This window comes from Macadamia integrifolia, unplaced genomic scaffold (assembly GCF_013358625.1).
Source record: "Macadamia integrifolia cultivar HAES 741 unplaced genomic scaffold, SCU_Mint_v3 scaffold1432, whole genome shotgun sequence".
Classification (NCBI taxonomy): Eukaryota; Viridiplantae; Streptophyta; class Magnoliopsida; order Proteales; family Proteaceae; genus Macadamia; species Macadamia integrifolia.
This window is the reverse complement of record NW_024868203.1, coordinates 129,642-156,827: the sequence shown is the minus strand read 5'-3', so window position 1 is coordinate 156,827 and position 27,186 is coordinate 129,642. Positions and strand designations below refer to the sequence as shown.

The window sequence follows — 27,186 nt, the reverse complement described above, 5'->3', positions numbered from 1 at the left end:
TTTCCTTCGTTTTTCTCCCCCTTTTTCTCGATAACTTATCAAATCTGGATTATACAGTTGCAAGTAGATACTGATCCGTTCCGAAAGCCCAAACGACACGTATTCGGTATTCCTTCCCCACCTCAAGACTCAGATATATATACACTACTGCAAAAGCGCAGAGCAAAGCAACAATGGAAGTAATCGAACACTTGGAGCTGCGGGCGTGTGGCTATGGGAGAGAAAACTTGGCTTTGGAGAAATAAAGGAAACCCTTCCAAGTTCAATCAAACAGAGTATTGGGAACGAAACTTCAATGATTTTGAACCCCGCTTCCAGTTTCTACTATATTGTCTGGTTTCCTCTCCCGTGATGACGCGTTCTATGGCGATGGCTTCTTCCACCTTCTCATCTATTTGCTTCACTTATTCATATCTCATGGAACATCATCGCCTACTTCTAAACCCCTTGTTCTGCTTCCTGTTCTTTGCCCTCTGCCTTGTCTCCCTTTGCGTGCTTTTCCCTTCCATGTTTAAAAGATTGAAAAGAATAAAAGAAGAGGAAGAGAAAGAGGAAGAAGAAGAAGAAGAAGAAGAAGAAGAAGAAGAAGAAGCAGCAGCGGCGGCGGCAGTTGAAATATCGGCTCAGAACCCTTACTCCATTGTCACATACTCTCCACCGAACACCACCGATAAAGCCCATCAGACCCATCCGCTAATTGTAGAGATACTCTCCTCCGATCCCTCCAAATGGGCTTCTTTTCTTTCTTCTCTCCCTTCTCATTTGTCCCTTAATGATAGCGGGAAAATCGTTGTTAGCCAGTTCTCTGATGTGCCCAAGGTTGATAACGATGAGGGCGATTCTGTCGCCCAGGATTTAATGAAAATTGGGGACCAGAGGGGGAAGAAGAAGAAGAAGAGGGCCAAGAAGAAGCGCCAGAATTCCCCTTCCGACGATGGTGCCGAAGATGGGCGTCTTCAGAACAAAATATCTATTGCACAGGTCAAGAATGATTTGGATTGTTTATATCCCTTCACCTCCCTGTCCAGTGTAACGCAGAGAAAGATCAAGCAGCAGTATGATCAACTTGTTAAGGCCCACGATTCCCAGTCCTTAACATTGGCCCAGGTTCTACTTGCTTCATCCAGTGCTTCTTACTTTCCCTTTTGTTCTCTTATCTTTAACCCGAAGTTGCTGCATCTCTATGGAGTTCTTTGTTAAATCAAAGGAATTTTACTCATCCAGTTTGATATTCATTATGTATATTCATAATTAGTTAGAAAATTTTGGTGGTTTCTGTATGACTGGTGATTGATTTTTAATTTCTTTCAATGACAACGTAATTGATGTGGTTCAAAACAGAAATTCCAATTCAAATGATGTTCTGTAGGGGAAATATGTTCTTTGTCATCTAATCACTATTTTTGTTATTCTTTCGTTAATTCCATAACCCATAAAATGTCATACTATAGTCTCCATCATTCATAAACTTGAAAATGTTTCACGTCTGATCATGTTCTACCGGGTTTGTACTGGAATGTTGTATATGTTCCTCAGAATCAAAACGCTGGGGATGTTATGATGCCCTTAACTGTGTTATGAGGCTCTCGGGCAGACTAGTCTCCAAGATTAAGGGCTTCTGTTGAGTCTGCCCAAGTATTGAGTTTTTTAAACACCTTCAGCACGACTACTGTTCGCCATCTCAATATATACATGAAGCACTAAAGCACCACTTAATGTTCAGCATGCTTCTACAACAGCTGGATTCCTGTAGCGGGATAGAACTCCACTGAATTTAGAAAAGGGTGGGGGGAAAATAAGCCATAATCTCAAAAAGGGAAATTCACCCCTTTAGCATTACTTGATTGGTCCTAGACCATTTTGCATTATGATATAAAAAGAACTTATGAAATTTCATCTGATGTATAAAGTTAAATAATCTAGAAACCCAGAAGAGAAAGAAGCACTTATTATTGTTAGACAATGTTAGAAAAAATGAATCTTGTGAAGGTATTATTGAGAGAACTATTGTTGAGGACATCACTCAGGGATTTAGTACATATCCAAACAGATGCAAACATACATAGCCTCACATCACTTCCTTGTGGCTATATGTCCCCTATTAACTTGTGTGGATGCATATTTCTATTTACTTACGTGTGGTTTATTTTATTTTGCTGTAATATTATTTTATTTGGTGTCAAAACTTTTATTTACTAACGTTGTAATGCTATATGTGGTAGTTATTGTAAAGTTATTGCTGGAGAAGTAGTTATTATGAAATTCTCTCTCTCTCTCTCTCTCTCTCTCTCTCTCTCTCTTGGGGGTTTTAAAAGATTGTAGTTTGGGATGAAGACAATGAAGATATTGGAATTTGAGTTTTTCTCCCATTCTCTGCAGCATGGGTGATTCCCTGCAAACCTTGGAGTGAATCCAAACCCCTTTTCTCTTCTTGAGTTCTTCTCTCATAAGCTATACCACTCTCTTCCTCTCCCCTATTCCTTTTATACCAGTCCCATTTTTCCCACTTTTGTCCTAAATTATAGCCTTAAACACTGTCAGCAATTAACAAGGAGGTACTGAGGACACATTCTTTGGAGTTGGGTAGTGACTTAGCTCTTGATCACAACATGCCAACTAGTGGGCCAGCAAAGGAAGCTACTGACCTATAATGTATCCTTTATTAAAATTTCATGAATCCTAGACTGAATTCTGATTTTGTGCATGAATGTTGTGAGTTTTGTATTAGTAGACCTTCCCAAACCGAAATTCACTTAATCCTTAGATTTGTATTAGATTTCCCAAACCTATCCTGCACCAAATTTGGTATTAGAGCACGATTCTTGCCTTTTGTGTCCTAAAATGTTCCCGTTTGTTGTGTTTTAACCCAAAGTGGAACACAATACCAAGCACACTCCTAAATAGGAACAATAAATTCAAATATTTTGGCTGAACAATTGAGTTGCATAAATGGCAGATTTGATGAGATCCAAAACCAGTTTGAGACCCAAGACGTGTGTGAGAGCTCTTGAGGCTACAAGGCAACCTAGGGAGCATGTTCTTAGAGATGGGGTGAAAATGAATTCAAAAAGAGGATGTTGAAAGGCGGGATGGAACTTAGAGGAGTGAATGCCCTAGTTTTCCCTACCCAACAAGAGGTCCACGTCATCTTTATGACGAGGACGAAGATAAATTGAAGTGCCAGATAGGACACCTAGCATGAAATGGCCATATAAGGCTGGTGACATAACACAAAAAGTGAAGATTGAAGCTCCCACATATGATAAGAGTTTTTTTTCCAAAATTCTTGGATTGGCTTGTGGTCATGGAATATTTTTTTGAGTGGCATGATATGTCTAATGCTCACCAAGTAAGAATTTCCAAAATGAAACTTATTGGGGAAGCTAATTTGTATTGGATGAGTGTGGACCACCACATTCAGAGGTTGGGACATGAGCCTATGGAATATTGGGCAGAAATGAAAGTAAAGTTGAAAGAAAATATCTCCCAATATCCTATAGAGATCGGATTTTGGACCAGATGATTACTCTTTGGCAGCGTAACTTGTCTGTTGCTTAGTATATGAGTAAGTTTGATGAATTAATCCGTTGTGATGTGAATGAAGATCCCAAAGTGACTCTTTCTTGATTTCATACTGGTCTTAAGTAGTTAAGCCTGGGATCAGTAAGGAGATGATTCCACACACAATGGACTCAGTTGAATTGGCCTTCCAATTGGCACTGGAATTAGAAAAACACGTTAGGCAACCATTCACGAGGAAATATGGGTTCCAATTAGTATAGTTTTCCTCAAGAAAATTCTCTGATGGTGAACGGGTATCTAAACATGTCCGTGCTGCATCTAGAGGAAGCATTCTTCCCAGTTCACATCTAAACATTTAAAGGGGAAAGGATATGCTATGTAGAGTTCTAACTTTTAAGGGCAACAAAGTTATGTGCTATTGTTGCAATGACATTGGGCATTATGCTTATCAATGCCCAACTTGTAACCTTTACACCAGATCCGTGGAAAGTTTGGAAGAGTTAGAACATGTTGATGATGAGTGTGTGCACGTGCCTAAAGAGGGGCTAGTGATGAAGAAGTCCAAGAACCTGGAGAAGTGACATCCCACCCACTGAATATTATGAGGTGTATGTTCACAAAACTGAAGTTCAAGGATGATTGGTGAAGAATCAAGAACTTTCATACTTACACTAAGCGTGAATATAAGAATTGTAGGGTCATGATAGACAGCAGAAACTATATGAATTTGGTTTCCCAGGCAACCATTTTATGATTATTCCTTAAGTCGGAGCCTCATCCACATCCATACAAGGTTGCTTGGGTAGATCAGGCCACCATTCCAGTTAGTTAACACTGTTTAGTTCCTTTACAATTTGCCGAGTATAGGGACATCATTTGGTGTGATGTACTGCCCATGGATGTGGCACACATGCTGTTAAAGCTCTAGGGGCAATTCTGGTCTATTTATTTTATTCTCTTTACTTATTGTAATAAGTAGGTTAGGAGTATTTCTGTCCCCTTACTTACACCTCTTATTTGGACTTATATATAGATGTGGAGCAGCCTGCGATAGGACACAATTCACTATCGCAGGCTGCCTCCAACACACAAGTTTGGTGGTCTCTCTCTCTTTTTGTTTGTTTCCTCTTGGTGTGGTTATAACATGGTATCAGAGCCTCAGTAATCAGACAAAGGGTTTTCCTTCTCCTTTCTGCTGATTTCGATTCTTGTTCCACCCTCTTGTGGTGTGCAGCCACCTATTGCTGCCTATACTATGCATTAAGCCTCCCTTCCATTGATGGAGTGCTTCTATATTGTCTACTTGATGATCTACTACTGATAGTTGCTGGTCTTTTTTGCCTTATAATTGTCTGGTATATAACTTTACAAGGATTTGTGCTCCCTTGGTTGATGTCCATCAAAGAATCAATTACTTTTATGGTTTTTTCTTAAATTGATTGTGGTGTTTCTATTTGGTTGCTGTCTGCGGCTGCTTTGTGGGATATGTTTGGTACTTTTACTATGGTTGTTGGCCTTCTTGCCTTATAATTGTCTGTTAAATAACTCTACAAGGGTTTGTGCTCCCTTGGTTGATGCTCCATCAAATAATTGATTACTTTTAGGGTTTTTTGCTAAATTGATTGTGGTGATTCTACTTGGTTGATGCCTGCAGCTTCTTTATGGGATATATTTGGTACTTCTACTATGGTTGCTGGTTTTCTTGCCTTATAATCCTCTAGTAAATAACTCTACAAGGATTTGTGTTCCCTTGGTTGATGCCCCATCAAAACCCTGAGAAATAGATTCTCCGTGGGACTGTTTTATGGTCTTCTCTGCTACTTGGGACATTATCTACTGGTGGTTTGTTCTTCCATCTCTACTCTGCCATCAATCTGGTATGATTTATAGTTGATTATTTGGACTCTGTGCTACTATTCTATTACCTATCGATTTTGGGTGGTTTCAAGACTTTGAAACCCTAATTGATTTTGCTTGGTTTTCCTTTGTTGCCGATTATTGCTGCTAGCCACCTTGGTACTTGTACACTATGGCTGATAACTGAAATAACCTAGAGGGGGGGTGAATAGGTTATACTAGTGGAATTTAACTCTTTTCGATGTATAAGTCCCAAGTGTGATTGTAAGTTAAAATAATGCGGAGAGAATAAAACAAGTACAACCACACAACACAGGATTTATACTGGTTTGACTCAATTCGAGTCTAGTCCACTCCCTACAAGAATTCTCTTGTAAGGTATTCCACTAGTTCTCCCTTTCAGTACGATAGGTAGGGAAGAAAACCTTTATAATCTTTTTTACGGATAAGAGTATCCTTACAAATCCCCTTTCCAGGCAGAGAGACGCTTTTACAATCTCTTTTGGAGGTAGAGAGACACCTTTATCTTTTTAGGATAAGAGAATCCTTACAATCCTAAGTACAGTCTAGAATTGTAAAAACATAAATAAATAGGAAATAGTGGAATAGGAGGAATACCTCAAGTGTGGTGCAAATGATGAGAGTGAGATATGAATGATGCACCTTTTGTAAAGTCCTCTCTTATGGCTTTGACTTGCACAGGAGAGAGTAGAGGACTTTGATTGAGACTTGAGCCTTTTGTTGGGATTGGTGTAATAGAACAACTCAAGTAGAATATAATTCTTGAATACTTGCAATACTGCTCTTAAAGCTNAAAACATAAATAAATAATAATTAGTGGAATAGGAGGAATACCTCAAGTGTGGTGCAAATGATGAGAATGAGAAATGAAAAATACACCTTTTGTAAAGTCCTCTCTTATGGCTTTGACTTGCACAGGAGAGAGTAGAGGACTTTGATTGAGACTTGAGCCTTTTGTTGGGATTGGTGTAATAGAACAACTCAAGTAGAATAAATAATTCTTGAATGCTTGCTATACTGCTCTTAAAGCTCTTTCTTAATGAATATTTAATTAAGAGCGGTTTGGGTATTTATAGGTGAACTTAGTGAAGCATTTTAGGCAGGAAATCAGGCTCTAATGGACGTATTCCGGGACCACCGGTCGACCGCCAAGAGCCGTTGAGGCAGAATATAGCCATTGGGGTACTTTCAGGCAGTCACCGGTCGACCGCGACTTTATACCAGTCGACCGGCTATGGTCTCAGACAATTCCGATCGATCGGCGCTTCCAGCCAGTCGACCGCCAACATGACATACTCTGTTTTGACAGAATGCTGTCATACTAACTAATCGTCAATATTTTGACCATAACTTTTCGATCTGACCTCAGATTGATCTAAGGTTAGTTGCGTTGGAATCAAAACTCAATTTCCTACAACTTCTATGAAGGTTTCATCTCCTGATACTAATTTTAAGAGTCCCTAAAATACCAATGTGGTTTTCACAGAATTTCACTAGAACACATTTTTCCTAATATGTTCCTCACCACTTAGAGACTTTCCATACTTGGTCAAGGTATGCTCTATGGTCATTCTAGTATGATGCAATGCACATACATGTGGTGAGTGCATATATATATGTGGAAATTACAAATTACATTAAAAATTACCAATCTATCCTAGTGGTCTTCTTCTTCACTTGAACCTTCCACTCTTTGGCACTTCATCTTCTTTTCTTCTTGTTTGCTATTCCATGTCTTTAAGCTTCATGTCTTTATTCGACCTTCTAAGTGTTTCTTCAAGCTAATTACACTTTCTTCAAGCTAATCACATTTTATCAAACCAAGTTAAAGATGTATGTTTGTTTGTTAACACCAAAACATAGCAAGGAGTGTGGACATGTTTCTCAACAATCTCCCCCTTTTTGGTGATGACAAGCAAACACAGACAATAAAATCAAATACAAGAAATGATAGTAACACTGTGTAAAGGTCAATAAGATAATTTAATTCAGTGCCAAGGATAGTAAACAAGGATAGATATTGTCATTTCCATAAGAGTAAACAATTAAAGATAGATACTGTCATACTGTCATTTCCATATACTATCATACTGTCATTTTCAGAAATAATAATAGAGTAATAGATATTCTCCCCCTTTTGTCAACATCAAAAAGGGAATCAAAACAACACAAGAAATTAAAATACTCCCCCTGAGTATGTGCCAAAAAAAATATAACACATAGAAAAAAAAACATAAACAACTGAAACAAACACGAAGTTCTTAAAAATAACTCCTAATCTACTGCATCCTCATCCTCTGTGTCCTCCTCTTCATCTTCTTCTTCGTCATCTTCATCTTCCTCGTCGTTGCGTAGGAGCTTGAGAATCTCATTCTGCTTTCTTTCCATCTTTGCCAACTGGGCAAGGATGATGTTTCCAACTTTCTGAAGATCAGCAACGGTCGCATAGGCTGATGTCTCATCACTTCATGGTTGTTGTGGCTAGCTGGGTCCAACAACAGTCTTTTTGGAGTTTGTGGGCTGCTGGGGAAGAAGATGCATCTTGCGAATAGTGGAAAGATTGATCTCTTGAGGAAACAGATCAAATGATTCACCAGAAAAATCTACATGAAAGTGGTCCATGATTTGGCAAATCATCCTTCCATAGGGAAGATTTCCCTTTTGAAGTCTATCACCATGGGTAATCATGGTTTTGAGTAGAATGTAAGGAAGATTGATGGTTACAGTTTTGCAAACACAGTAGGTGAGATAAGCATGAAATGGGGAGACTTCATCTCTATGACCACTCTTTGGGAGGATGTTGTGGGAGATGATAAGATTTACAATCCTCCCTATATCAGTGAGTTCCTTAGCCTTAATTTTGTGAGTATTAGCATATTCCTTCATGATGCTATAATACACACAGTCAACATCCATGAATTGTTCTATGTAGGTCTTGGGTTGGTAGTATTTTAGTTCCCCTGTCACAAAAATGTCTAGGATTTCTCCTAAAATCATGATGTCTATATCTATAGGAACTCCCTTAACATAGGAATGGACCAGAAGGTTGTCACCTTCACCAGAGAAAGTAAGGTTACAAAAGAACATTTTGACAAGATGGGGATAACAGTGAGAGTCAAGTTTGAGAATGTTGCTCCATCCCAAAGCATCAAACATGTCTTTGATGTCATACCTGGACAAAGAGTCAGAATTGATGGTCCTACCTTGCTCTATGTTGCGAGAGATGTAGAGATCCCATGATTCTTGAGCAATGGAGGAGGAGAACCATATATCTTTGTCAGAGGCCTTCCTTTTTCCCTTCTGAGCTACCGTTTTCTTGCCTCTATGTGGGCGGTGAGAGTCCATGATGATTGGAGGTGTAAGAGGGGAAGAGATGCAAGGGTTTTGGGAGAAGAATAGGAAGGGATCTTGAGAGATCTAGGTTAGAAAGAAGTTCTAAGCTAGGGTTTTGGGAGAGGAAGAGTCGAAATGGGGTTTTAGGCCAAATAGGGTTTTAAGAGTGAAAAAAATGGTTTGAAAAAAATCGATTTAAAAGAGTCCGGAATTGAGTTTTCGGCGACGTTGGTCGACCGGTTATATGGTGGCGGTCGACCGGTAACCCTTTCGGTTAGAGGCGGTCGATCAGAAGTTTTATGTGGTCGACCGATAATCTATTCGGTCAGTGTCGGTCGACCGATAGAGTCCAAAAAGCTTGAGAACCCAGAAAATTTTGGATGTGGAAAGGATTTTTCAAGTCTAGGCTTTTGGAAAAGAATATTCAAGAAGGAATGTTTATTTAGCCAAATGGGTTGCAAATGCCAAGCTCCTTCTTTAGGAAACTAAAACGCTATTCACTAAATGGTTTAGTGAATATATCTGCGAGTTGTTTATCAGTTTCAATGTATTCTAGAGAGACATCGCCATTTTGAATGGTGTCTCGTAGAAAGTGGTGTCGAATATCAATGTGCTTTGCCCTTGAGTGTAAAATGGGATTTTTACTCAAGTTTATGGCACTGGTGTTATCGCACATGATTGGGCAAGATTCGAAACTCACTCCAAGGTCCTGGAGAGTTTGCTTCATCCAAAGGATTTGAGCACAACATCTACCAGCTGCAACATATTCAGCTTCTGTGGTAGATAGAGCAACGGAGTTTTGTTTCTTGCTAAACCAAGAGACAAGGCAAGAGCCGAGAAAGTGACAAGTACCACTGGTACTTTTTTTGTCAATATGGCAACCTGCGAAGTCAGCATCTGAAAAGCTGACCAAGTCAAGGGGTTGGTTTTTGGGGTACCATAACCCAACATCACATGTGCTTTTCAGATATTTAAAAATTCTTTTTACAGCAGTGAGGTGAGATTTCTTAGGATCAGCTTGAAACCGAGCACATGCACATACACTGTACATGATGTCAGGTCTACTTACTGTTAGATATAGAAGGCTCCCAATCATGCCTCTATATCTAGTTACATCCTCAGAAGTTCCATCCTCATCCTTGGTTAGTTTCAAGGATGAGCTCATCGGAGTGTCTGAAGATTTTTGACTGTTAATGTCAAATTTCTTTAGCAGCTCCTTGGTGTACTTGCTTTGATTTATGAAAATTCCATTATCAGTTTGTTTTATTTGAAGTCCAAGGAAGAAATTTAACTCTCCCATCATACTCATTGCAAATTCACTGCTCATTTTGTTACTGAAATCAGTACACATTCTCTCGTTGGTTGAGCCAAAGATAATATCATCTACATAGATTTGAACAATGAGTATGTCATTCTTCAAGTTCTTCACGAACAGGGTTGTGTCAATCCTCCCCCTTGAGAAGCCACTTTCTATCAAAAAGGTACTTAATCTCTCATACCAAGCTCTAAGGGCTTGTTTGAGGCCATACAGAGCTTTCTCAAGTTTATAGACATGGTTTGGAAACTTAGGGTCTTCAAAGCCAGGAGGTTGAGCTACATATACCTCTTCTTGAATGTATCCATTCAAGAAGGCACTTTTGACATCGATTTGATATAGTTTAAAGTCCTTATGGCATGCAAAAGCTAGTAGCATTCTAATGGACTCTAACCTTGCTACTGGTGCATAGGTTTCATCATAGTCTATTCCCTCTTGCTGGTTATACCCTTTGGCAACTAGTCTTGCTTTGTTTCTCACTATGTTCCCATCTTCATCCAGTTTATTGCGAAAGACCCACTTAGCACCAATGATGGTGTGGTGGTCAGGTCGTGGGACAAGTTCCCATACCTTGCTTCTTTCAAACTGGTGAAGCTCCTCTTGCATAGCTATAATCCAATCACTGTCTTTTAGTGCTTCTTCTATGTTCTTGGGTTCGATCCTTAAGATAAATGCAGTGTGATTGCATACCTCTCGGGTTTTAGATCTAGTCTGGATTTTTTCATCTAGATCCCCTATGATGTTTTCTAAGGGATGATTCCTATGCGGAATGACTTCCTTAGGTAGTGTTTCTAATTTTTCTATGGTAACATCATTTGTATCATCAAGAGAAATATCATTAGCTTTGTTCTTAAGTTCATCAATTATGATATCATCATCATCAACAAGAGATTTGTTTAAGTCATTAGGTAAAGATTCATCAAATCTTACATTCATAGATTCTTCAACCATTAATGATTTTTTATTAAAAACTCTATATGCCCTACTGTTGAGTGAGTATCCTAAGAATATTCCTTTATCAGATTTTGCATCAAATTTTCTAAGATAATTTTTGGTGTTTAAGATGAAACATTTACATCCAAAGACTCTAAAGTAGTCTACTTTTGGTATTTTACCAAAGTATAGTTCATAAGGTGTTTTAGAAAGTAAAGGTCTAAGAATTATCCTATTTAGTACATAACATGTTGTATTTACAGCTTCAGCCCAAAAATACTTAGGCAAAGAATACTCATTAAGCATAGTCCTTGCTGTCTCTTGTAATGACCTGTTTTTCCTTTCAACTACCCCATTAGATTGAGGCATTCTAGGAGCGGAGAAGTTATGGTCAATACCATGCTTGTTGTAGTATAAGTCAAATTGACTTATATTGTCAAATTCTCCTCCATGGTCACTCCTCACAGAGGTTACAGTATACCCTTTTGGATTTTGCAATCTGTTACATAGAGTTGCAAATTCATCGAAGGCATCATTTTTATTTTTTAGAAAAACAATCCAAGTGTATCTAGAGTAGTCATCAACGATTACAAAGGTATAATTTTTACCACTCATACTAGATATATTGATAGGTCCAAATAAATCTAAGTGAAGTAGTTTCAATGGTCTAGAGGAAGAGACAATATTCTTTAACTTGTGGGAGACCTTGGTTTGTTTGCCTTTTTGACAAGCATCACAAAAATTATCTATTTCATACTTGATTTTAGGGAGGTTCCTCACAAGATCCTTGGATGCTATGGTTTGAATCAACTTGACATTTATATGTCCAAGTCTTCTATGCCATAATGAAGACTCACTATGGTTAGAAACCAAGCATGCATTCAAGGAACTTGCTTCGTCAAGTATACAAACATAAATATTGTTTTTCCTAGACCCTTTTAGTATTAGATTATCATTTGCATCTTTGATGCAACAATGGGAGACATTGAATTCTACTTTGTATCCAATGCTACATAATTGACTTACACTTAGGAGATTATAATTCAAATTTTTCACAAAGTAAACGTTTGAGATTGAAATACCTCCAAGTCTTATTTTTCCAATACCAGCAATTTTTCCTTTGTTGTCATCTCCAAAGGAGACCCATCCTCCATCGTAGTCCCGTAAGCTTGAGAATAGGTTCTTGTTGGATGTCATGTGTTTGGAGCATCCACTGTCGATGACCCATTCAGCTTCCACCTTATTCTTCAAGCAAACCTATAACAGAAATTTAATCGTACATTGGTCCCCATAATCTCATGGGTCCATCATTGTTAGTGTCAAACTTTCCGACTGGAACCCAAATGGTTTTGTACTTTTTAGGTCTTTGGTTCTGCCTTTGGAATGGCTTTAGGTTTCTTTGAGTCCTCTGCTTTTCATAAGATCCATTTGATCTTTGAGGAGTATAGTATCTTTGAAATCTATAGAGTCCTTGGTTTTGGTATTTCCCCTGTGATCTATAAGTTTCCCTAGGATAGTTCTTGTACCCTTGGAATTGTCTTTTGGGCCTCTCAATAGAGTATTCTCTTTGAGGTTGGGATTTTCTATACCTAGGCATAGGTCTAGAGTTTTATTGAGACCTATATTGCCTTCTTAGGGGCGTGTAGTAGTAGGCATGGCTAACTCTTGATCTCTCAGTTTGAGAATTGGGTTTCTTCTTTTTCTTGGAGTGACACTGGTTTATGGAGTGTCCTGTCTTTTTACAAAAACTACATTTAATGTAAGAGGTGGATGGTTGGTTTCTTTGGTCACCCTTTCTTGGATTCTCATTTCTAGATGGATTTTGTCTATTATAACCCAGTCCTTCTCTTTCATTTGGACCCTTCCTTTGAGAACCAAGAAGATTGTCAAGGTTCTTTTGCCCCTGGGTAAAGGTGCAGAGGGTGGAGTTCAACTTGAAGTTTTCTTCCTCCAGTTCACTTACCTTTGAGGTTAGTGCATCCACTCTCTTATTTAGTGTGTCAACCTCTTTTTCAAGTTTATTTTTATCAGACTCTAATTTTATACTTTCTTCATATAAGGCCTCGAAGGCTTCTTGAAGCTCCTCATTAGAGTCCCTTACTAAAAGTTCAGGTTGAGTTTGACATACCTCTTGTTCTTCATCTCCGATGGCCATCAAGGCGAGGTTGGTGACTTTTTCTCCAAATTCACTTTTCTCCTCTTCATCACTTGAGTCCCATGTGGCTGCATAAGCCTTTCTTTTTGACTTATTTGGGCATTCGGTTTTGAAGTGTCCAGGCTTTCTGCACTCAAAACAGACTATATCTTTAGAAGGGATTTCCTTGGGTTTAATTTTTTATTTACCTTTTTCCCCATAAGATTTGTCACCGTAGGATTTGTTCTTGTGTTGAAATCTTCCTTTCTTTTTGAGGAACTTGTTGAATTTCCTCGTGATGAGTGAAATTTCTTTTTCCATGTCGAATTCTTCATCTTCTTCATCATCGCTTACTTCTTCGATAGTTTGAGTTGATTTTAGAGCTATGGTTCTCCTTTTGTTCTCAAGATTTGGTTTGTCGGCGTGCAGCTCTACTTCATGAGTTTGTAGAGATCCAAGCAAGTAGTCCAAGGAGATTTTCGTCAAGTCTTTGGCTTCTTCTATTGCTGTTTTCTTGGGTCTCCAAGCTGCAGGTAAGGCTCTTAAGATTTTCCTGACTTTTTCAGTGTTAGTGTAATTCTTGCCTAAACCTTTGAGATTGTTCACAATATCAGTAAATCTTGTAAACATAGAAGTTATTGACTCATTTTCTTTCATAGAGAAGGATTCGTAATCAGAAACAAGTTGGTCTACCTTTCTTTCTTTTACCTCTGCTGTACCTTCATGTGTGACAAGAAGCATATCCCAAATCTCTTTAGCTATGTCACATGCTATGACTCGGTTGAACTCTTGTTCATTGAGGGCACATTGAAGGAACGTGATAGCGGAAGTTGTACTGGATGAGAGTGATGTCTTCAGCCGTCCATTCCCCTTCATCCTTCGGTACTGTCTTTCCATCAACTATTTTGGTGATGGTGTATGGTCCATTCTCTATGGCTCTCCATACAAGAATGTTGTGACCACACACAATTCTTGAATCTGCACTTCCAGAAGGAAAAATTCTCTCCATTAAAGTAAGGGGGTCTCGAGGCGTTCATGCCTTCTGGTGGTCCTTGGAATGTGGCCATGGTCTTTGACTCACCTTTAAGACGATATAGTCTTAAATAAATTGAGCTCCCGCTCTGATACCAATTGAAATAACCTCGAGGGGGGGTGAATAGGTTATACTAGTGGAATTTAACTCTTTTCGATGTATAAGTCCCAAGTGTGATTGTAAGTTAAAATAATGCGGAGAGAATAAAACAAGTACAACCACACAACACAAGATTTATAGTGGTTCGACTCAATTCGAGTTTAGTCCACTCCCTACAAGAATCATCTTGTAAGGTATTCCACTAGTTCTCCCTTTCAGTACGGTAGGTAGGGAAGAAAACCTTTACAATCTTTTTTACGGATAAGAATATCCTTACAAATCCCCTTTCTAGGTAGAGAGACGCCTTTACAATCTCTTTTGGAGGTAGAGAGACTCCTTTCTCTTTTTAGGATAAGAGAATCCTTACAATCCTAAGTACAATCTAGAATTGTAAAAATAGAAATAAATAGGAAATAGTGGAATAGGAGGAATACCTCAAGTGTGGTGCAAATGATGAGAGTGAGATATGAATGATGCACCTTTTGTAAAGTCCTCTTTTATGGCTTTGACTTGCATAGGAGAGAGTAGAGGACTTTGATTGAGACTTGAGCCTTTTGTTGGGATTGGTGTAATAGAACAACTCAAGTAGAATATAATTCTTGAATACTTGCAATACTGCTCTTAAAACTCTTTCTTAATGAATATTTAATTAAGAGTGGTTTGGGTATTTATAGGTGAACTTAGTGAAGCATTTTAGGCAGGAAATCAGGCTCTAACAGACGTATTCTGGGACCACCGGTCGATCGCCATCAGTAGCCGGTCAACTGCCAAGAGCCGTTGAGGCAAAATATAGCCGTTGGGGCACTTCTAGGCAGTCACCGGTCGATCGAGACTTTCTACCGGTTGACCGCCTATGGTCTCGGACAGTTCCGGTCGACCGGGGCTTCTAGCCGGTCGACCGCCAACATGACATACTCTGTTTTGACAGAATGCTGTCATACTGACCAGTCGTCAGTGTTTTGACCATAACTTTTCGGTCCGACCTCAAATTGATCTGAGATCAGTTGCGTTGGAATCACAAGTCAATTTCCTACAACTTCTATGAATGTTTCATCTCCTGATACTAATTTTAAGATTCCCTAAAATACCCTTGAGTCAGGTTAATGTGTGTTCCACACCACTTAGAGACTTTCCATACTTGGTCAAGGTATGCTCTATGGTCATTCTAGTATGATGCAATGCACATGCATGTGGTGAGTGCATATATATATATATATGTGGAAATTACAAATTACATTAAAAGTGACCAATCTATCCTAGTGGTCTTTTTCTTCACTTGAACTTTCCACTCTTTGGCACTTCATCTTCTTTTCTTCTTGTTTGCTATTCCATGTCTTTAAGCTTCATGTCTTGATTCGACCTTCTAAGTGTTTCTTCAAGCTAATTACACTCTCTTCAAGCTAATCACATTTTATCAAACCAAGTTAAAGATGTATGTTTGTTTGTTAACACCAAAACATAGCAAGGAGTGTGGACATGTTTCCTAACAATAACATGTCTACCAATCCCACTACTGCTTCTACTGTACTACTACCACTACACATTCTTCGGATTCAGTGAATGTGACTTTCACTTCTATTAAGCTCAAGGGGAGTTCCAACCATTGACTATGGGGTCAGGCTGTGAGAGTTCATATCATGGCACGAGATAAACTTAAGTACCTTACATCTGATCCTCCTATTACTGATGGCAGCTACAATGAGCGGATGAAAGAGAATGCCATTACTTTGATATGGCTATAGAATAGCATGGAACCTGATATAGCTGCCAATGTTATGTTCCACACCATTGTAAGGGTGTTTGGGATGATTTGAAAGATACATTTTCTTAGGACAAGAACATGGACCGTGTTTATGACCTGTATGAGAAGTTGTTCATCTCCAACAATCAAATAAGTCTCTTCAACATGAAACATGTTTAAGACCTGTATGAGAAGTTGTTCAGCTCTAGCAATCAAATAAGTCTCTTCAAGACTACTACAGACAGTGCTTTCAAAGGTTTGGTTGAGGAATTGATGTGTTTCAGCCCCTTACCACTGACATAGATAAATTCAAGGCTCAACGCAATGAATTCTTTGTATCCAAGTTTCTTGCTGGTCTGAACTTTGATTTGAAGAATGTCAAGGGTCACATACTTGGTGGGAGATTTTAGTGTCGAATATATTGTTAAAGATATTCCAGTTACCATGGGGATCATGGGTTTCACTTTGTGGCTTCTTTACTTTATATTTTGTAGGTTTGGATAGATATGCTACAAACCAGCCCTTTTTATTTTTTATTTTTTATTTTGTAATGTTCTAGGTAGTTTTTATTTTGAAGGACAATTTGAGTGATTGAGAAGCTTGGATTTTACCTCTTTAGGTCAGTGGTGATGCTGTTCCTTGGACTGTAATGATGCAGCTCCAAACCTATTATGTTGAAGCATAGGTTTGGTTTGGTGGAGATTCCATTCCCGCAGGCCTTTGGTGGTGAATCCAAGGTCATATCCCTTTTATTTAATTTTTCAGATGTTAAAATAAAAAGTGGAAGAAAATTTTGTTATCAATATTGGTTTGTTCCTGTATGTGATCATGTTGCAATTGATCTCCCGCTGGTTCTCCCTAGTTTGATATCGATTTTGCATTATGGATGCAAACACACACACGAGAGCTAGATTCTTGACATGTTTTGTTGGTAGAGCTAGATTCTTGTGTAATCAGAGGAACATCTCATATATTTGGAGATCAACATGATATTAGTTTCGGATCATATTCCTATAATTTCATGTTGGGTTGGGTTGGGTTGGCTTGGCTTGGCTTGGCTTTCCATGTCGGAAATTGCTACCCCTAGTTTTATGTGTTAGGTTCTGATTAAAATTGATGTGGCCCATGATACAGTGGTTTGTAGAATATATTTATATTGCTGATCCCAAGACCTATCAGTACATCCGTGTTATCTTAGTTTGTCAGCAAATTTGGTTGTTGGTAATTCTTAAATTGTCACTGTAAAAAATGTGTGCATATGCATGTTAATTCCTTTTCTTTTAAACAAGTAAATGTGTTACTATTAATTGAATATTAAAGTGCAGAAAATCTTTTCCTACATCCAAGAAAGCGTTGTCTGCGTTATTTACTTATTTATTGCCAACTCTGCCTTCATCCATCATCAAAACCCTAGCCATTGGTTTTTTTTTCCTATACTGTGTATTTTCAGGTCCTTTCTCACCGAACCCTACCCAGCTGTTAAAAAATCACATCCAACTTCACAGAACCCCAAATCTGTCCGTACCCTATTCCTTCTATTCATTATCCTAACCCTAGTTTTTTGCAGTCCTTGTGTTGAGCTCTTATTTTCCTTCAACTAGAACCTATCCCTCGTATTCTTTTCTCATTCAATTACTTTGTTTGGCTTGTGGTTATGTCAAATTTACTCCTTGAGGACTGTTATAATTATGGAACTCTAATCATACATCTACATTTCGGCTGTCATGTAGCTGTTTTGAATCAGGATTTTCTACTTTAAGTCACTGTAGAGGAAGGGGGAAGAGAAAGAGAGAAGTTTGAGCATAGTTGTCAATGCGTCGCCTAGGCGATGATTAGGCGTCCAGGCGGTTTGCCTGGGGCCTAGGCGACAGTCGCCTTATTGCACTGCATGCCGCCTTGTGTTTTGGCACTTATTTATGCCAAATATCATTTAAGTAATTACTTACTTAAGATATTATTCATAAATAAGCAAATACCCTCTATTTGAATCCAATAAAAATAGTTTAAAAATCAAATTCCAAAAGGATAAAAAGTCAACCCCCCAGTCCAAGAAGAAAAACTAGATTTTGGTTATAGGGGCGATTTTCAACTTTTAAATGTTGGAGTTTTTCTCAATTATGAAAATTTTATAAATTCTATCATGTTAAAACATTGCTAAAAATCAAAAGTCCGGTAAAATAATTTTTTGTTTCGATATCCATAAAATTATTTTCATTCAGGCGATTTTAACAGCATTCGCGCACTTAAAAATACGTTTGACAGGAGCATAACTTTGTCATTACAACTCAGATTTAAGTAATCTTAGACTTGTTGGAAAGCTAGTTTTATATTATAATTAATACAAAAAGTCTCATGTAAAAATAATATCATTTGACCAGTCAAACTTATTATAGAACCAGAGCATTTCTCTAAATTTTGATTTTTGATAACTTAATATGACTTAATGTTAATTTTTTATGATTTAGTATGGCTAAATGTTGATTTTTAATGACTTGATGTTGCTTAATCTTGATTTTTTATGATACAAGGTATATATAGCTTAATAAATAATGTTAGAAAATAGGAAAAATAAAAAATAACAATTGGTCGCCTTGTTCGCCTCAATGCGTGCGCCTTCTCGCCTAATCGCTTAGACAACCCTCCACCACCTTGCTTCGCCTTGACGCCGTGACAACTATGAGTTTGAGTATTTTAGTATTTATCTTCTTTGTCTTAGTTCCACTTTATCCTTCCATCGAGATTGAACTATCTGCCACTTTGAAATTCTATGTTTATATATCTTCTGAATTCCACATGGAGTCCAACCTTTGGTGGAATGGCAGTATAAGATCTGTGTAGCTAATTCCATTTAGTTGGGAAAAAGGATTAGTTGGGTTGAGTTGAGTCCAACTTTTTTCTTGCATATGGCGCACAGTTTTTTTTTTTTTTTTTTTTTTTGCTTTCCTTGCCTTGAAAAGTCCTCATCTCTCTCCTTCCAGGCTCCTTGACATTTGGATGTACACCAAGTTCTTGATAACATGAATGGAAGAATCATCTCGACAATATAGTTTGTAGTCCTGAGCACTCTAACAAATCATTCATCTTACCCACTTTGCCACAAAAAAGGGAGAGAACTTGGTGGTAAAGCTTACACATTTGACTTTTCCTCAGCTTCCTTCTTCATTAATTCACATTTTGATTATTATAGAGGAATTCTTGTGTAGTTTATGAGGGAGGGACGTGAGATTAATTTAATGCAGTGTGCATTAGCCTCGTATTTTTAGAGTGGCAGAACCTTAGGCTTTTTTATTTTAATTTAAGCATAATCTAGTAATATTTCCCACACCCCCAGAAAGTTTTCAGTATAGTTCAAACACTTTGATATCCAATTATCCAGGTAGTTAGTGTTTCAAAGTTCAATTATGTGAGGAAGTTTGCTAAGCTTCTGGGCACATGCCTTTTTTATTTATTTATTTTTTATTTTTAAATCTCTTAGAAAGATGAGTGGTAGGATCTTTTCTAGAGTGGTGTGTATAATGGGGTGGCAACTCTTGGCCTCTCTGCTAACTAACATGGACCAAACTTGGTAATGGGTTCATGTTGACCTTTCCAGCCTGATTAATATGTAATAACTGGGAGTTCCAGGTTGATCACCTGCTCTTATCCTTATGTTTTTGGTGAGCAGCACTTGGCTCTTATCTTGGGCCCTTGGCCCTTACCCTGTCTGAAATCTGAATCTGCCTGAACCCACTGCATTTCTTGGGTCACGGTTGGATATCAAGGGTTGGGTTTTTTTTTTGGTGGGGGGGGGGGGGGGGGAGGGAGGAGGGAGGAGATTGAGCTGCAATAGTTTTTATTCTTGGTCCTTAACATTACCCAATCCACCTGAACCCACCATGTTTCTGTGTTTACGATTGGATAATTTTAATAAAATTCTCCTTTAGTCTTGTCAATTCTTCTGAGAAACGTGGGTTGCTAGGATAGCACCTTGCTGTGGGTTCTTTCCTGGCTCTGTCCAAGACACTCTGGTTTTGGAATTGATTCATATTTTTTCTATCTGTAGTTCTTACCACTTGTGTGTAGGGTTAATTTCCTATTGCTTCATCTATATTTATTTGCATATAGGAAAAAGCTACAAGACTCCTTTGGTAGCTGCTGTCCAAGTACCGGTGGTGTAGTAATATTTTAAGGGGTTTGAAACAAACCCCCCCATATTTAAGTTACTATAAATTTTCATATGGACGGATAAAATTCTCCTTTAGTCTTGTCAATTCTTCTGAGAAACGTGGGTTGCTAGGGTAGCGCCTTGCTGTGGGTTCTTTCCTGGCTCCTGTCCAAGACACTGGTTTTGGAATTGATTCATATTTTTTCTATCTATAGTTCTTACCACTTGTGTGTAGGGTTAATTTCCTATTGCTTCATCTATATTTATTTTCATGTAGGAAAAAGCTACAAGACTCCTTTGGTAGCTGCTGTCCACGTACTGGTGGTGTAGTAATATTTTAAGGGGTTTGAATCAAACCCTCCATATTTAAGTTACTATAAATTTTCATATGGATGGATCTGTGACCAAAAGTGTATATTTTACATTTTCCTACTAAACCAAAGAGGTTGCATGTCTTTTGGAAGTATTGCTTTTAAGGATTAGTTGATTAAAGTCTGGTGGAAGATTTTATGATTCAGCTCTCTGATTCCCATTTCAACTAGTTCATAATTTGGGAGGAGTTTTTCATTTAGGCTGAGATTTAGCTGAAGAAGCTAAAAAGTGCTCAAAACACAACCAAATGTTAGATATTCAATTAAGTTCCAGTGTGCAGAGAAAAATTGAGATAAAGCTGAAATAGTAAAAAATATTCCATTACTGATGCAGTAGCACTCTGATGGATTTTTCTGTTTGGGATCTAGTAGGATTTTAGGAAATTTATGATTTATTTTGGGAATAATAATTGTGATCTTTCTTATTTGGGTAGATACTAGGAGTGGTCTTTTATTTCCTTCTGTTCTTGCTTAGGTAGATTAGAGTAGGATCTTTTATTGTGTTTCCAATTTAGTTTCTTTCCTACTAGAATAGGTTTCCAATTTAAGTTGTCGTTTCCTTTTATTTATATGTAGCCAATGGGCACAGGATGGAAGATATTGAAGAAGAATGAATTGAATAAGTTGTGCTTAAAGCCTGCATGGCTGTGTGCTCTCTTCCACCCCCCTTGTGCTATCTCTCTCTCTCTCTCTATCTCACACATCTCCTTTCTTCTTCTTCTACTTCTTCTCTTTATTTTCTGGTTTATTCTCACATCCTCTGTTTCTGGACGGTAGTATCAGTCTCAAAAGGAAAGCTTGCTGTATCTTGGTTTGTTACCGATGGTTCCCAAGCTTTGAGTCGAAGGAAACCCATCTCTAGGAGACTCAAGCCCCTGGATACTGACCTTGAAATCCCCCTCAGTTGTGAGATTCAACACCTGCAACAGGGTGGCAGCAACATCTATCGCCAGCTTCAGTTTCAGGTTCTTCCCACATCATTCTAGCCTGCCGATTGGAGCAGCTACCTTGTGGGTTTGGTAGATCTTCTTCTTGAGACCCTTCTCCTGGAAGTTTAGACTCAATCGACAGGTAATGAAGGATTTCTCTGCATCAAAACCTTCAAGCTGCCTTTCCACCATGGGTTCTGTGCGCAAGGAAGAAGATGACCCATCCTTCCTTTCACGATTCATTTCTTTCCCTTGTTATTAAAACCCCTTTTAACCGCGGTCCATATTGCCTCTACCTCCTACCTTTGTTACATCTTGCCACTAATTTATTTCCCATTCCTGATAGACCTCTCTGATGTAGGGGGGGTTCCTAGATGACTAGGTCTCCTACAAGATTAACTAACTAGGTAGGGTTAACTCAAGGGGGTTAGGTAATAAGACCAAAGAATCTCAGCAAACACGATTAAACATGCAAGATAAAGCGAGACTAATAAACAAAGTAGCCAAAAGCAATATTAATCTAGACGGAAAAACACATAAATTCTTACTCAAGTTTCAAGTGGGGACATGGGGAAGGGAACAAACGATATACGAATATTAGGTTCAGCACAAATCCATCTAGACACCCAAATTAGATATGCAAACAATCGATAAAATAGGCATAAACAAAGGGCAAAGGCAGGCTTTAACGTCAATGGGTTGCAATATATATAATAGGGATTAAGGGAGGTGGGGAGGGTTTAGTTTAATACTTTACCATACTGCTATTCAGATCTGAGGAGAGAAGAAGAGATCAAGGTCCTCCAAAATAAAGAGGTTGTAGTCCACTTTTAGTTGAAGAAGATACATCCAGCCGATTGTAGAGAGAGTAGCAGCAGTGATGTAAAGGCAGCAGTGTGCAGCGGCAGCAGTATTGTAACGGCAGTAGTACGTAACAGCAGCAGTGAAGTAGAGCCAGCAGGTGCAGCAGAGCAGTTTTGTATCGGCAGAAATATGTTGCAGCAACAGTGAGGTAAAGGCAGCAGGTGCAGCAGCAGCAGTTTTTTGTAACGGCAGTGATGTGTTGCAGCAGCAGTGGGCATCGATGGGGAGGTCAGCAGTGATAAAAAAACAGCAGCAGAAAAAAAATAAGACTGAAAAGAAAGAGAGGGAGGCGAGACAAGAAAACAGAGAGAAGAGAGAGCCGAGAGAGTAAGGGAGGAAAGAGGCGAGAGAGAAAAGTGAGAAAACGAGAGAGAGAGAGAGAACCGTGAGGGGTTTGGGGGTTTACTCTTGGTCTTTTTTTTTCAATTCTCATTCATTAACTCAATCGTGGCCCTTACATAAATATCAATCTAGTTACTAAAAATAAAAAGAGTTAATTGACTAGTAAATAAAGACTTTCTAAAAACTAATCAACCAATAAAGTAGTTTCCTAATTAATTAAAAGATTAACAAGGAAAAGAATATACTATAAATAAACTACTAAACTAATAACTAATGGGGCCCACAAGATCTTCTAAAATCTTCTAAGATCTTCTAAAATCTAGATCGAGCTTTCTTTCTTCCTCCTTTTTTCTTCTTCTTCTTTCTATTCTTCTAGCCACAAAGATGGCTGCTTCTTCTTCTTCTTTTGCCTGTACACTTTGATGTCCCCATCACTCTCCCAAATCATACGTTACATATCCTTTTGTTTTCTTCTATTTTGGTTTTGACTTCCACTATTTACAGATTTGCCATCCCACTTTGCAAACTCCAATATATTTACAAATATGTCATTACTCTTTGCAATTGAACCATCAATTTACCGAATGGGCCCATAAGTGATCTGAGTAAGAGTTTTAGAACCCAGATCTGCATCAGTTACCTAGGACTCCTGGAGTGTGGACTTAACAAGGGGAGATTCCCTGCTTATTTATTAATGGCAATCACCTCTTTTATCCATAATCAAAATGGTATAGTATTTGAAATAAGGAATGAACAAATTAGAACTAATTTAGGAGTACCTCTGATACATGATAAGTTGAGAGAAAATTTGAGGTGTCATGTATATGTGTAACAGAGATCTTTGAATGCACCGATAAGGAAGAGTGATATGATTCAGATTGGAGGAGCTAAAAGAGCCAAGAACAGGCCTAAAATGATTTTAGAAGACGAGGCAAGGGAAGACATGCATAGCTTAGGACTGGTAAAAAAGTATGGGGTTTGAATAGAGTTGATCGGTGAAAGAGGATCTATGTAGGTAGTCCATTTAGTTAGGATAAGGCTGGGTTGGGTTGAGTGAATATTTATAATAACGGTCTTGGCAGGGAAGTACCCATCACTCTTCTTGTTTAAAACTCTAATCATTTGAAAAGGTATTTTGTTCTAACAATCTTAATGATGACCTCTCTCTCTCTCTCTCTCTCTCTCTCTCTCTCTCTCTCTCTCTCTCTCTCTTTTCGAAGGAAATGGTTGAAATTTGTGGTTCTTTCTGAGGGGCTTCTGATTTATGTTGCATTGATTGGATGTGGTAGTCAACAAAGCATTTGGTGGAAATTAGGGGATTCCCATGTCTGTTTTATTGAAATGCTTGTGTATACATCTGTCTGTGTTCCTGTAATAATTTTGGGAAATTGGTAGCCAGAAATTGTCTGGGTAACGACTTGTGAGTCTGTGACACATACAAGGGTGATTTCTTTGCAGTGCTGCAAGTGATCATGTAGCCGTTGCCACCATCTCTGCTGCAGACTTGCATTCTGGAATTCATTGGATTGACACGTAACTTGGAACTTGGTTCTAATCTGAGTCAATCATGAATTCCTCTTTAGTAAGAAATTTCATTTACACGTCCCATTGTCTGCCATTTCAAGCCAGATGGAGCCTGGAGGGCACCTCTGGTAAAACCGACTGTTGGATCTTTCTGGGTACTAAACTGACAGTTGGATGGGAAACCCCCGCCTTGGATTAGCCACATGTCAAGGCTTAGGTCTGATCTCCACATGGCCCACCATGTTAGGCTTTTCCTCTTGGTCTTCTGAATGGTAACATCGAGATTTCCAAAGTTGAATTTTTTTCAAACAAATTTTAAAACTTCATATATTCTCATCAAATATGTGGTCAAGCTGAAACTTTTAGTATAGATTATGACTTGGAAAAAAGGCCATGAAATTTGAGCGCCAATAAAGAATGCCTCGTGGCAGATATTTGGGCCGTTATGGAAAGGCTTCCTTAAACGGGCCATGTAGGAAACCTTTTCCCGTCTATATTTGGAGGGCATATGGATCATTCTGAAACTTTGTTGAATAGAGTCATGAAAAGATAGTCAATTTATGGCTTGGAGATTTCTGAAGAATTTTTTTACTAATGTGTAAGGAGGGGTTCCCTCTCTTGATGATTGTTCGGTTGATTTTGCAAATTGTTAAAAGTGTAAACACGATAGGGAGAGTCCCCCTATTGTGGGGTGTGTGTGTGTTAAGTAGTCGAGTTTAGGTTTATGAGTGTTAGTCTATTAGCTATTTTAAGTTGTAAGGTGATATTAGACTAGGACTTGGTGGTTACATACTAAGAGTCTAATTCTGGTTCATATTATAAAAGCCTGCTGGATCACGATAGGGAAATCATCATCCTATCATTTTCTGACTTGCTCTCAATCTTCTCTCAGACACTTTCTTCTTCTTCCTCTTCTCTCCTTCTCTTCTCTAGCTCGGTGAGTGCTGATTGCAGGTTTCTTTTCTGCTACACAAATCTAAGGAGTTTTCGTATGACTCCACCTAGGAACCTTTACATATATCTGGAAGAATTTCCATTTTAGTGTGGTCTAGTTCCTTGCTTCCTCTTCTTCTTTGGGTTGTCCTCTTATTGCTTAGGAGCATGTCAGTTTGGGAGCCTATGTTGCAAGTATATTCAGAATAACTGAACATGTATTTTGACGGTCTCTTGTTTGGTTTGATTAAGGAAAGACTAAATTCTGTTCACTGGGTATGTGAATCTTAAAATGTTAGGAATATAATAAGTATTTTGTTTTTTTTTTTTTTTTTAGTGGATAATGGGGTTGACTTGAATACACCATGAAAATATTAAATTAACCTGCTACCAGTTGTGCAGGTTTGCCACTTCGCCAATTGCTTGATTGAAGCCAGGAATGAGTTGCAGCACAAGTATGTAATTCAATTTCATGTTAGAAGCTTTAATACACTTTTTTTTTTTTTTAATCTTTGATTTTATTATTTTGAAACCTTCAAATGTAGATAAATCTTGACCTCTGTTCTTGTTTCCTTACAGGTCTGAGATCATTCAACGGAAATTTACAATAACGAAGGCTCTACTATTCAAGGCAGACAGGTCTTCATTTGATCGTCTTTGTCAACAGGTTGGTGTACTTCTATATCTAGTTACTACCGTAAGGAAGAAAATAGTTTTCACTGGACTTAGTTCCGGATGTGCCTCCAAAGTTGGCTTATTATTGTGTACTATCATAGGTATACAAGTTAGAGGCAGAACAAAAGAGATTAGAGGAGGATGCAGTTGTCTATAATCGGCTTCAGTTACAGCTTAAACTCTCACCAGCCTTCAAGAAAGTAATACTTCAAGCCTTATGGATGTTATTTCGTAGTTCAGCTGGTGCAATATCTCATCATCATAGTTTAACAATTTATAATCCGCTCAATACAGTTCTATGCAATTGTTTGTTCTTACTGTTGAATGTAAGCTCTCTCTCTCTCTCTCCAGATGCTTGAAATTGGTTCCCGTGTGGAGTTGAAGGCTGCTTCCGATCAGCTGGTAGAAAGCAGAGACACAGAATTTGCTGATATCTCATTTGAGGAGTTGCTAGCACAAGAAAAGAAGGATTCATTCTGGTAAGTCACTGAAGTGTGAATAAAAAAGTGAGTAGCTTATGCCATGGGTGCTTATTTGTACTAAGCTGCATTTTTACAACTTTGCAGGCAAAGAAATGGAAAGCTGAGGTCATGCACAAGTTAGTGGCCGGCCATGTTCACTTAGCTGACTGATGCTGCCATAGACCCTGGTTCTTCTTGTTGAGCAGTATGTGTATCTGACACTCTGAAGTTTTGCAAGGGTGTAGGATTTTTTGGCTGCTTTCCTCTGTTACGTCTTCCCTGCCGCTTACCCCTTCTACTTCATTTTATATGCCTACTCAAAGCTAATCCTTTGTAACAGCCAAGATTTTTCAGTTTGGAGTAACGAACAGGTCACTCCAATAATCTGATAACACTCTTTACCATGCTGTACAGAAATCTAACCCCTTTGCCATGGCATTCCAATGCAAACCAACAAGTCACTTCCTTGCTTCTGAGTTCTGATTGACAAAACAAATAAATGTTAGTTTTCCAAACATGAGAGGAGAGATTAATCCATTATTCTTAATTTGTTATCCCTGTTCTTGAAGATGATATCTTCTGATATTTTAACCTCCAGGAGGGAGTTACATGTTTCTTAGTTCATCCTCTTTCCATGAAGAAGGAAGTTTCAACCAAATATTGGTTAACATGGCCACTTTTCAAACATGTTTATTGGAGAACACAGAATATTTGCAGTGCCAAATTGCATTTCAACTCCGTTTGATTGTGAGGGAAATTAGGAAAGGGAAGGGAAGCAACAAATTTGAAACTTTTTTTTTTTTGGGGTCATGAATACCTAACATGGTTGTATAAAATATTTAAAATTTTTTCCATATTTTAGTAATAATATTTTTTGATGTAATTGTTATTTTACATTTTTGTTTGGAAGGATTATGATTCCAAGTAATGTGAAATTTAATAACTAAATTTAGAA

At 38.3% G+C, this 27,186-nt stretch overlaps 1 protein-coding gene across 1 annotated transcript; it reads left to right on the top strand.

The window, feature by feature from the left end:
* LOC122063724 lies at nt 1-27,186 on the top strand. The gene is made up of 6 exons (XM_042627424.1): nt 1-1,107; nt 25,498-25,550; nt 25,675-25,762; nt 25,872-25,970; nt 26,122-26,249; nt 26,337-27,186. Exons 1-6 carry the CDS (start codon nt 214-216, stop codon nt 26,371-26,373), a joined length of 1,299 nt encoding a protein of 432 aa, XP_042483358.1. The 5' UTR covers nt 1-213; the 3' UTR covers nt 26,374-27,186.

What these genes read in the sequence shown, in the direction of transcription:
- LOC122063724 (XM_042627424.1), top strand. Translation starts at nt 214, where the DNA reads ATGGGAGAGAAAACTTGGCTTTGGAGAAATAAAGGAAACCCTTCCAAG. An exon ending in AGTCCTTAACATTGGCCCAG is followed by an intron (nt 1,108 to 25,497) that starts GTTCTACTTGCT and finishes CCAGTTGTGCAG; the next exon opens with GTTTGCCACTTCGCCAATTG. An exon ending in TTGATCGTCTTTGTCAACAG is followed by an intron (nt 25,763 to 25,871) that starts GTTGGTGTACTT and finishes GTACTATCATAG; the next exon opens with GTATACAAGTTAGAGGCAGA.